Source organism: Eutrigla gurnardus, assembly GCF_963514095.1.
Source record: "Eutrigla gurnardus genome assembly, chromosome: 23".
In the NCBI taxonomy this organism is placed as follows: Eukaryota; Metazoa; Chordata; class Actinopteri; order Perciformes; family Triglidae; genus Eutrigla; species Eutrigla gurnardus.
The window spans coordinates 11521985-11534096 of NC_139934.1; the positions used below are offsets into that span (position 1 = coordinate 11521985).

At 43.8% G+C, this 12112-nt stretch overlaps 2 protein-coding genes across 2 annotated transcripts in view; one reads left to right on the top strand and one right to left on the bottom strand.

Moving 5' to 3' along the window:
• The first annotated feature begins 1316 nt into the window (after positions 1 to 1316).
• Positions 1317 to 10518, top strand: cckar (cholecystokinin A receptor). The gene is made up of 5 exons (XM_084003653.1): positions 1317 to 1677; positions 2092 to 2343; positions 4016 to 4277; positions 4594 to 4721; positions 4894 to 10518. The coding sequence occupies exons 1-5, from the start codon at positions 1551 to 1553 to the stop codon at positions 5478 to 5480; spliced, it is 1356 nt and encodes a 451-aa protein (XP_083859779.1). The 5' UTR covers positions 1317 to 1550; the 3' UTR covers positions 5481 to 10518.
• An 863-nt stretch (positions 10519 to 11381) lies between these two features.
• rbpjb (recombination signal binding protein for immunoglobulin kappa J region b) overlaps positions 11382 to 12112 on the bottom strand; it is a 35237-nt gene continuing 34506 nt past the window's right edge. Inside the window, exon 11 of the mRNA XM_084003652.1 lies at positions 11382 to 11815. Within this exon, the coding sequence (XP_083859778.1) occupies positions 11491 to 11815 (325 nt within the window). The 3' untranslated portion in view covers positions 11382 to 11490. The remainder of the gene's footprint in view (positions 11816 to 12112) is intronic.

Here is a 12112-nt window from a genome sequence, read left to right on the forward strand (position 1 = left end):
TTGCACTGGTTCGGGGAAATATTTCTAACAGAGTACATTGTTGGGGGGAAACAGTATATGAGAACCACTTATACCACTCCATAACATGACATCCTAATTGATTTGTTCATTTCTATTTTGAGTATAAAGAAGTACATGGAAATCATGTAATTAAGTACCTCTAAACTGACATTCCACACATAATATAACCTTTGAAAAGACGTTGCATGTGTTATAATTCAGTTGTGGGGTGTTGGCTAAACATTTACTGAGGTAGCACAGTTTTAAAGTACTTGTTCCATGTTGTGCTACTTCATACATCTCCTATCTGTGATGGAAATACTGCACTCTTTACCTCACTGCATGTATCTGTCAGCTGACCAACCACTACATCAATAAAATGTTGAACGTGAATGCATCAATCCAATATGAGATATGAGCTAGAACCATATACACCTTAATAGAAGTATGTTTCATGCAGAATGGAGAGTTTTACTCTGGATGTTTTGAGTACATTTGCTGATAATACTCCTGTACTTAAATTATATAATACAGGGCTGTGTTTTTATTGCACATTTCACATTTGTGAAACAGCCACATGATACAGGTACATTTGGTTTATCAAATTGATTAAAAGAGGCGAATTAGATGCAAAAGCAGCTGTTTCTGCTGTATAGATGTTTTCTAAATGTGATGCAGGAGAATGCTTAAACGGATACTACAGCCTGAAACCACCACCAACTGTGTGAACAGCTTCTCCAGGACCTCAGGACTGAGATAACACCCGCAAACATGTTACAGATTCCAACCTAATCTAATAGAGTTTGCTGTATTTGGGCATTAATGACAGCGCATCTCCGCACCCATCACAACAATTACAGCACGAGTCAGCGAACTTCCATATTGCTGCTGACATGTTCACATGAAATGCCCCAGCAGGCAGACCCACGCTTTGGTCGGACATGGATATATAGCCTACAGTGGACGCAGTGCAGAACACTCCTGGCCCCGGACATCTGACATTTTAAATGACGTTAATTTCACTTGTGCACCTTGACTTTTTTTTTTATTTTAGCTTCAGTGTTTTCTTTCTGATAAGTGTTCCGGGAAATTAGACATATTTGAGGTATTAATAATAATAATAAAAAAACAGACAAATGCTCATTGCAGACAACACTTTCACTTACCGCCGTGCAGCATCTCCATTACTGCAATGATTTACGACTGTGTGTTTTATTAAAAAAAATAATAACAATAAAAGGGGAGGGGTGGGTGTCCTAAAGGCGGGCTGAGCGCTGAAGAATGCTCCTCGTGCGCGCTGGAAACGCTGAGCGGAGCGGAGCGCGCGCCAGACTGGGAGCGCACGGAAACTTGGAGAGAACACTATTATTATTAGCCTATTACTATTATTTCTCTTCCGTTTATTCAAAAAGAAATAAAAAGAAAGGAAAACGCGTTACATGTCATCGTTTTTGGAGCCTTTTGCTTTTTTTTTCCTTCCCACGAGCATGACGCATGCCGTTCATACCATATGACAGACTTTCCTTGAGGCTATAGGACACAGCGGCGAGATGGAGACGGTTACTCTACACGACGTGCTCTTGAATTCAACTGACCTGAACAAGATTTTGTGCAATTTCGGGATCAAGAATATTTCCGAGTGCGAGAGCGAGCCGGAACCATCGACCGAACCCAAAGGTACAGTGAACGCATCTGTTTTGTGTTACTTTTAAATGATATGGAACACGCTGAGTAGTTTTCAGATATGTCATACGATTTTTTTTATTACAAATGCAAACAATATTCTCCGGTTTGTGCCAAAGGAGCGACTGTTTTGGCTATTTTTATGTATTTTTTGGCGTTAGTGCGCATTACGCATATGGCATTTTGCTCAGAACCTCCATTACGCACATGCAGGCTGCTGTTGGTGACGCATATGTTGTCAGTGAACATTCTCCAAACGTCAAGTGCACAGAAATGTCTTAAGACACGGTGTGTCCGCAGGACAGAGGACTATATGGCGTAAAAGAGGAAGGATACAGCATATGAAGGGATTTCATTGAGGCTCTGTATGGTTACTATTGTGCCCACGTGTCTCCCTCTCCCCCTCAGACATCAACCAGACGGTGCGGATCATCCTCTACAGCCTCATCTTCCTCCTCAGCGTCCTGGGCAACAGCCTCATCATCGGCGTGCTGGTGAGGAACAGGCGCATGAGGACCGTCACCAACCTCTTCCTGCTCTCCCTGGCCATCAGCGACCTGCTGGTCTCTCTGGTCTGCATCCCCTTCACCCTCATCCCCAACCTCATGAGGGACTTCATCTTCGGCACCGGCATCTGCAAGCTGGTCATGTACTTCATGGGTGAGCGGAACTGGGATTGTTCTGGTGACATTTCTTGTGGTCTTTAATCTTCCTGTCAAATGATCCATTTTGAGCTTTTGTCCACCTATTGTTGAAATATTATTCTGGTACATCAATTCATCATCGTCCCTTAAAGGACTTTTAGTCATCTTTTCAAAAGGAAAGCAGATGACAACAGTTGCAAACAGAGAATTTGTAAAAATAGGTCAAATCTTTCCTCCACGTTTGATTTAAACGCTTAGACGTTTTTGCCGCCGATGCTCCTTTGCTTTTCTCAGTCAAACCCATTTCTGTCACGCAAGATGCACAATGATTCAAATCTGGATACGTCATGCATTGATATTATGTTTGTTTTTTTTGTATTATATGTCAAGCGGAGGATGATGCATTCTTTTTAGGCCATGTTGTCAGAAAGTGTAGATCTAGACTGCTGTTTCATGTTTTATTCTACTGTAGAAAGTCTTTAGGAACATGATGGATGGTGCAGAATAACTAAAATACATATTTATGAATGACATCAGTCATTAAAACCATTTGGAAATGAAGTTTGGGACCATTATCAGCAGCTTTAAAACGTTAAACTGACTTCCAACTTATTTTTAAACAGCAGACGCCACAGAAATCAATCAGCTCAGTGATGAGAAACAACTCTCCCCTTCATGTTCTTGTGATCTTGATTAATTCCAGAAAGATTCTTTTTTCGGCCACCGGCAGCTTTGCAATAAGGCACAGCCATTACACCTCTACCAATATTTCATTCTCATCCAATTATAGGTCCGCTAGGAAATTTAATTTCCATATTTTGTTCTCCTCACTTCCTGACGCTCCGCTCAGTGAGATCAGAGTGCTGCCACCGGGGATTATGACCTCGTTTGTCCGCGTGATTATCCGTTTACGTGTCGCTCCTCTTGGATCGTGCACGACGATGCTTTTTTTTCTCGTTATTGTTAGCGTGTGAACGCAGATCTGGAAACAGACGGTGCATGATGGGCTCTGTAGCCGCTCTGCAATTACATTTAATGGGACTAGATGTTAATGTGCTGAAGCATCAGGAGCGGTAAACATGCGTTGTGAGGCCGCTGACTGTGACATCGCCCGTGGCACACGGAGGGGAAACAAAACCAAGATGGAGGGAGACGTTATCTAATCAAAGGAATAGTTCCATTTTTAGAAAATGCACTGAATTTGCTTTCTTTGGCCAGACTTTCATGCCTTTCTATCAAGTATGAATCTACAGCCTTTACAGAGCCTTCCAGGCTAGCTCTTCCCCCTGTTTCCAGTCTTTATGCTAAGCTAAGCTAACCGTTCCCAAAATGTCAAACTAATCCTTAAAGCTATCTACGATTTGGAATAAAAAAAAATCCATTCAGTCTATCAGCCGTAGACCTGCATAGAAATTGGCCAATGGGAGCCATTTCTCCAGAAGGCTCCCATTGGTTCGTACCCTCCAACCAATCCCCTCGTCTCCCCTGCTCCTCGTCATCCCGCCTCGTCCAATCGTGGAACACTGAGGGGAGGGGTTTGGTTGGGGGGGGCGGGATGCCTTTTTCAAATCTGTCTCAGAGGCTTAACTTATTTTCATATATAGCTTTAAAAGAGAGATTAAAAGAGCGTTTCTGTGGTCAGATACGGTCGTTCTTCACGTTAACGGTTTTCACCCTGATCTGTGCAGGTGTCTCCGTGAGTGTTTCCACGTTCAACCTGGTGGCCATCTCCCTGGAGCGCTACAGCGCCATCTGCAACCCGCTCACCTCGCGGGCGTGGCAGACCAAATCCCACGCCGCCAAGGTCATCACTGCCACCTGGGTGGCGTCCTTCATCCTGATGCTGCCGTACCCCATCTCCAGCGGCCTCAAGCCCTTCACCCGGCCCAACAACAGCACCGGGTACATGTGCCGCCTCGTGTGGCCCAACGACGTCATCCAGCAGTCCTGGTGAGCTGAGAACCCGGGGAAATCTTCTGGCATCAAACAGCTGACCCTTCAGAATAAAAGCACACAGTCAATTTAGTACACTTGAAAGACAAGACTTTCTGAACAAAGTGCTTATTTAAATTATTTAAAGACAAAAAAGAAGATTAAACCATGTAGAAAATATACAAAGCGTATCACATATACTGTCATGATGATATTCGTTTAGATTCACAGGCATGGGATTCTTATATTAGCGAAGCAATTAGGCTCTGGTGTTGTTTTCATTACAGCGAACGCTTGTTACCATCCACTTGCCTCCCAAATGTGTCCCCCGCAGGTACGTGTCCTTGTTGCTGCTGCTGTTCCTGATTCCCGGGATCGTCATGATGACGGCCTACGGGCTCATTTGTGTGGAGCTCTATCGGGGCATCGCGTTCGAGTTGTCCAGCAGGAAAACTATCAGAGGTATGAAAATATTCATGATGTGCATTATTCCAAATATTCCTACAGTAACTAAATTCCACGACAAGACCAAACCAAAAATGCCAGACTTGTTCGTCAACTTCAATTCAGTTTTTTTTTTTTTTTTGCGAGATGATAAAACACCCTTTTCTTTCCGTTTCCCCTCCCCTGGCAGAAAGACAGGCCAGCAGCGGCAGCATCAAGCCCGGAGACAGCGACGGCTGTTACCTGCAGCCCTCCAAGAAGAAGAGCATCACGGGTATGTCCATCTCCAGCAGCAAGCCGGCAGTGGGCCGCGTGTGCGGCAGCAGCTCCACGGCCAACCTGATGGCCAAGAAGCGCGTGATCCGCATGCTCCTCGTCATCGTCTTCCTCTTCTTCCTGTGCTGGACGCCCATCTTCGTGGTCAACGCCTGGCAGGCGTTCGACCGGCGCTCCGCCTACCGCCTCACGGGGGCGCCCATCTCCTACATCCACCTGCTGTCCTACACCTCGGCCTGCGTCAACCCCATCATCTACTGCTTCATGAACAAGCGCTTCCGCCAGGGCATGCTGGCCACGTTCACCTGCTGCGGCTGCTTGAGGAAGGGGGGCGGCGGGGGCGGCAGGTCACCGGGATTCGGGGCTGCCAAAAGGGAGGCGGGCGGACTGAGGGCGAGGCCGAAGAGCGACGAGCAGAACGGCCACGCGCCGCCGAGCGGAGCCACCACGCGCTTCACCTACACCGGCATCCGCACGTCAGCCTGGAGCGAGCTGACATAAAGTCCACGGAGAGGTTTGTGTTAGAGCTCCGGCCCCCCGAGTACAAACACTTCAAGGGAATCCTGTTTTAAAGTAAAGGCCCTCGCAGTGCTTATAGGACTAGTTTATGAGCCGCCACGTCGCCTTAGCTTGAAGGGTGACACAGCGGATGCATAGAGGAGGACATCTAGTGCTTTCACAGCGGATCAACACAGCCAGAGGTATTCCTAAAGCCTGCTGACTCATATAAAGCAAACACAACTACACTGAAGACCAAATAGGGCATCCTTTTGAAATATGTGCAGCAGGTAAGAAATATCCCAAAAAACACAATCATCAGCATCCTGTCCAAAAATTAATAATAATAAAAACCCCAGATATTTCCAAAAAGGTGATATTCTTACATAACTTCTTCAGTCGACACATTTATTTCACCTCAAGGGGAAATTCAGTAACCGTCCCGGAGCCTTCGGTCATACCTCATCTTCAAAAGGATGTAGATTGACCGGTTGTCATGGAAACGGCCATGGATGAACTCAATTTTAAGCCGACGTGGATGAGAAGGTCCTTCGAGTGCTTTTTGGACGCTTCCATGACAATTATGGTGATGGAGATCATGCGGTTTGATCAAAAGCTCCCACACAGCCACTATAAAAGACGTGCGAAACGGCCCGTTTCCCGAGGTCAAAGCTGAACTCACACACCAGTTAGCTCCTCACAGAAATACTTCACCCACAAAATGACCACTTGTACATCATTTACTCACCACGTGTTACCCTGAATTCCAGGACGACTATTTGTTTTCCTTCCCCACAGGAAACGAGGAATCAAAAAAAGTCTTGATGAACTGAAGTAAATTGGGGTTTAACAACTGCAAAACAATATAAAAACAACATCCGTTAACACAACTATAATCCAAGTCTTTTACAGTCTCACGCCAGCATGCTACTCACCCGCACCAATCTGGACAGAAGCGGTTTGAAACGGTAATAATATACTCTCTATATATATATTTTTAAACAAGCTTTTATTCTGCATATGTCACACTTGTGATGTAACCGTAATCAGCGGCATCAAAACAGTCGCCCAGTGCACAAATAGTCCTGCTCTCGACCTTCAGCCACTGTTTGTTGTCTGTGCTGTGAACTGGAGAGGCCTTATCGTTTAGTGGGACTTTGAACACCTGCAGCCCCAAATCTTCAGAAGGACCAAACTTCCCAGCATCGCCCACCCCGATCCCCACCCATCCCCCCCTGTTTAAATATAGCAGCGTTGATGTAGCGGGTCGCTCCCTTTCTGTTTTCTTGTTTCTGTGTGTTACGATGTGAATATTGTTGTATAAATTCTTACTTTTAGATTCGATGTTTGATGAGATTTTTTCCCTTTATTGCATGACAACGTGCCTATTTTTGACGGAAGCACATAAATGAATGTAATGAAGGATTTTACAGGTTTGTGTTGTGAATCTGAATGTGTTTTTTTCGGTGACGCTGCTGTGTTCTGGTTATGTACGGACACTCGAGCCACCTCCCAATAACCGACGTCTGGTTGACCATATAAAGACCTCCAGCATCCAGTCTGCAAATGCATCTGCGAAGGCTCGGGGCAGAGTAACTGGGAGCTTTTAACGGCTTTAATAAAAGTGGATCTAAAAGGACAGAGGGCATTAGGCGCCCAGACAAGTGGAAAAAAATAGGGGGGAAATCTGTTGGGACTTCTTCCCAACGATAAGAGCTCCATTTGGGCTTGGTAGATGCCCAAAGCCCTGGGAGATCCTTAGCAGTCGCTGGAGGACGGAAGATACACAAATCTGGGTGATTCATTTGTACTCTTTCTGCTGAAAACCTGAATTTGAATAAAAGAAAAAAAACATACATGTTCAATTAAAAACATAATACAAAGTGAGATTTTATATCACTTTTTTTATTTCTCGTTTTTATGCCAATATTGCATTTTTTTTCTCGTTTTTTTTCCATTCTTTTAATGACATACAGATTTGAGCATGATCTGGAGCTGCAATATGTACAAAAAACAAAACTAACTCATGTTATCAAAAAGGAAAGAAAAGAAAAAAAAGAAAAGAAAAAAAAAGAAGAAGAAAAAAAACCATCCCCTTTTGTTTTGACGTTATTGCTAAATGTTACAAACGGCACAGGTTTCTACCATCAGCAACCCTTTGAGCACTGAGTATACTACCACAATGACACCTCTGCTTACCATTTACTAGAATAATACACAGATACAGTGAGAGTGAAAGAGAGTGAAAGGACGTGGAGGAGATTTCGGGGGGGAAATGAACAACGAAAATAAGTGATCCGACTGTAGCGAAGCTAAGCATAAAAGGCTGTTAAAAACAAACTGCACACACATACAGGTGAGCGGTAAAGAGTGAGGATGAAATGTGTGAGGGGGGGGAAGAAAAAGGTTAGCGCTCTGTAGTGCAAACAGCCAAATAGTCTGAAGAAGTAAGGCTGAGTGCGACAGAGAAGGGCTCCACACTCCTTTTTTTTTTAATTCTTTTTTTTTTTATTATTATTTGTTTAAAGCTGCCTCTCACTCTGCCCCATTTTTGTTTAGCAGTGCATGAAAACTACATTATAAAAAAACATTTGGCATATTAGAGGATACATACATTGTTCAGAGCTCATTATAAAAAAAAAAAAAACAGCTGCTTTTGGAAGAGTAAAACAAATATGACCAGACAGACAGAAAGAAACCGGTTAAGATATTTTTTTTATCGTAAAAGCTAATGAGATGGCGATTTATTTATTTTCCCTCCCTCTTTGTCGCCGGGTTAATACAGCGTGCGTTTTTCAAGAAGGCGTGTAACATTTTATTTTTTTATTTTTCTTGACCCCTTTTGACAGTTCGTCCCCACACGAGTGAGGCGTGTTATCAAGTTATTCCGGATCTTCCCTGTCTCTTAATGAGAGAAATTCACTGTAAACCAGCTCAGATTGTCAAGGCGACACAAAAAAGCATGCATCAGCCCCCTTTATTAGTTTGAGCCAACGCGACAAAGCTGCTCTGTTCAGATTCAGTCTGTAAGAGGAGACTCAGTATGTAAACAAAAAATTAAAATAAAAAAAAAAATCCAAGCTGGAGGCGGGAAGGAGGGGGGTGTCGATGCGAAATGCGGAGGACGCGTTTTTTTAAAAACTCGCTGAATTTAGAGCTAGTAGAAAAAACACTCAAGTTAAAAATCTACAGTTAAGAATTTGTGACCTCCATCCTGCAGAAGTAAAGGGTTCTGCGGCTCCAGTTCAGTGTGAAGGAGCGCAGATAAGGAGATTTTGACGCTACACCGCTGCTGCAGCACCAAGTCCTCGACGGGTTCCACGATAAACAGGAAGCAGCCTCTTTGTTTCAAAAAACAAAATAAACAAAACTCCCAGGCCGACCGAGGCAGCACGGGCAATAATGCACTTTTTTTCACTTTTTTTCAACATAAGACAAGGGGAGACTTTGTACCAATAATTTAAAAAATATCAATATTACAATATAAAACATTTAACATTAATGACTGACAGGTGGCGAAACGGGGGCATAATTTAATCCTTTTTTTATACAATGAAGGGGGTAAAAGCGAATCCTTTTTTGTTCCTATTTCAAGGGTTTGTTTTGTAGGAAAATTCTGAAACACTTCATTAAGCAGACATTCAAGTTACAGTGTTGTTCTCCCCCCCCCCCCCTCCCGGAAAGCGTATACAGTCGTACTGTAGTACTAAGATCACAAGTATTGCCTTTGAATGTTTATCCACAATTATCAGACATCTGGATCGTGGCGGAAGACAGAAACACCCCGTGGATCTTCACTGACATTTCTTTTTTTTTTTTTTTGGAGAGCAGTCGTGGAGCGAAAAATGGAATATCGAGTCTGACTCGATATTCCATTACAGCAACTACATATGACGGTCACTCACGCGCACACTCACACACACACACTCGCACACACTCGCTGGCTGGTGAACTAGTGCTCAGGCGGACAAAAGACGATGAAATGACCTGTACAATATTGCTGTTTTTCTGTTTGGAAATGCACATCTTCAATAATACACATTTAGAAGGCCTTTATGCTCCATACAGGAGACGCGGTCGCCGTGAACACAGGTGAGTGCGACTACTCGGACAGGTAATAAAACCACAGGAGAGAGATATTTTTTTGTTTGTTTGTTTCCTCGTTTTCAAAAAAGAAGGCTGAGAGGAGCTTACAGCGCTCGTGAGACATTGTACCAAAAAGTGAAAAGGTGCTGGGCACCGCATGAGAATAATAATAAAAAAAATCATTAAAAAAAACAGGCTTATTGTAATTGTACACCCCCAATAAAGAAAATTGAAGGAGATCCTTCAGAAGGCTGCTTGACATGACAACGTGGTTCTGGAGCCGCAGCGACGAGCTCAAAACAACAGAGCTCCTGTGATGAGAAGCGAGGCATTAGCTTGGTTTTGTGCTATGCACAGGTTCTTCAGAGGTGAGTAAACAGCAGATATGAAAAAAAAAAAAAAAAAAAAAGATGAAGCATTGTTTTTTTCTTCTCTTTGTAATTGAAGTTATCGGTAAGGCCACATCAAATTGAAAAGTGTCTGTTTTTTTTTTTGTCGTTTTTTTTTTTGGAAAACCGCTGGAGTTAAATGCCACCAGAACTACAGCACACACACTGGAAGACACCTCGCCGGGTGCAGCTTTTTGAGTTTCTCACTACATTATGACACGTTAACGCTGACCAATAGAGCGACAGATACAGGACATTAGATATGTGAGCGGTTCGACTGTGTACGCAGGAAGAATACACAGTTCTAAGGCTATCCTTTTAAGTCAATGACTACGTTACATTAGTATGAAACAGACTCGGTTTTTTCGTAACCATGGAAGTCTACGTTCTTTTTTTTTTTTTCCACGTATTCTGCAAATGTTGCTATGGCTCCGTGTGAGATGTACTGATGTGTATACGTTCCATACTTTCCAAAAGGAGACATAGCGCACAGAGTATTGCAGGCAAGGCAGAGGCGTTGCTTAAAGCTTTTCTTTTTAAAGACTTCATAAAAACCAATGACAAAACATAGGCCCTCTGAGGTTATTCCCCATTAAAACAGACAAACAAAGAAAAAAAAACTTTGTTTATGTAAATAAACAACCCAGACTTCAGATTTTTTTTTCCCCCAACAGAAGAAGAAAGAGTATCAAAAAAAAAAAAAAAGTTCAATCCAAAGACTGAAAAAGCAGGCGTTTGTCGTAAGGTCACAATAACATACAGGTTGGGATTTTGGACCTCAAAGGGGGAAAACAAAGCCCAAGCTCAGAGGAAGAATAGAAACTATTTGGTAACAAAAGTGTACTATATGTTTAATACAAAAAAGGTATGGAGAAAAATGTACCTTTACTAAAGCTTATACAAGATCCTTGGTCCATAAAAACTATGTTATCGTCACGTTTTATGTGTGTCCCTCTGCATCCTTGCGCTCCCTCCAACAACAATACATCCAGCCCCCTTTAGGAAACCACAAATCAATGCAAAAAAATAACACAAAAAAGGAATAATTATTAAAAAAAAAACAAGTGGTGGGAGGAGGGGGGGGGGTTGGGAGGAGGGGTCGGGGAGCAGGGTGGCGCAAGAAAAAATATGACTTTCCTTTCGAGAGATTTGTGTGTACAATGGTGGATGTATTGTTGTTGTGGTTTCCATTCTCACAGCTGTAGAAAGGTGCTGGTGCTCCGGGCCTGCAGGAATTCCACTCATTCCCAACACCAGAACTGGATAGGCAGGTCCCTAAAGTAACCACAGGAGAGGGGGCGTGTCAAGGAGCACTTATTCCCGTTGGCTGACAGCGTCGTGATGTCACTCCTCCTTCAGATTTCCCCCTGCGTTTGCTCCGTTCTCCCACCAATTTTTTCCATTTCAGCTTCTTTGTCTCCAAAATTAATACGCAGCACTTTAGAGTGAGTCTTTGTTTATTATTTCCCATTGTCTTGATATACCTTGTGGTACATCTGCTCTCAAGGCATATAGTATTGAGTGGCCCCCTGTGTGCGTTAGGAGACCACGGCTGCGGCGGCGGAGGATGAGGACGTGACTCCCGCGTTGGAGGTGCTGTTGGGGCCGTAGACGCCGGGGCCGGCGTCCTGGCTGTTGTTGCTGAGCAGGCTGGCGTTCCCGGCCCGCAGGATGGCCCCGGCGGCGCTGCAGTGTGGCCGCGGCCCGGGCTCCGGCGTGTAGGTGAAGGTCAGCGTGGTGGAATAGATGATGCCGTCGTTTCTGACCAGCGTGACGGGCACCTGGACGGGCTGCCGCACCCAGCGCCAGCCCTCGCGGAAGGCAGAGATGTCGGGCACCACACACAGCATGCTCTCCGCACACCTGTGGAGCGTTTGGGAGGGAAGAAACAAGGCAAAGAGTCGTGTTAGAGGTATAACATTTCATCTACCATACAAAGATATGGGTCACTTTGTTAATTCACATTTAAACTGATTAAATTATGTACACTGGAAGGAAATTAGGGAGTAGAAAAATACAAAATCCCCATATTGGAGGCCCATGATTGTGTCCATTAACTTGATTCTATCTAAGAGGAGCCATAAATTCATATAAATACACATACTGGAAGTGATACTTAAATAATTTCCCTTACCGCAATGGGGTCTAAAAATAACACAA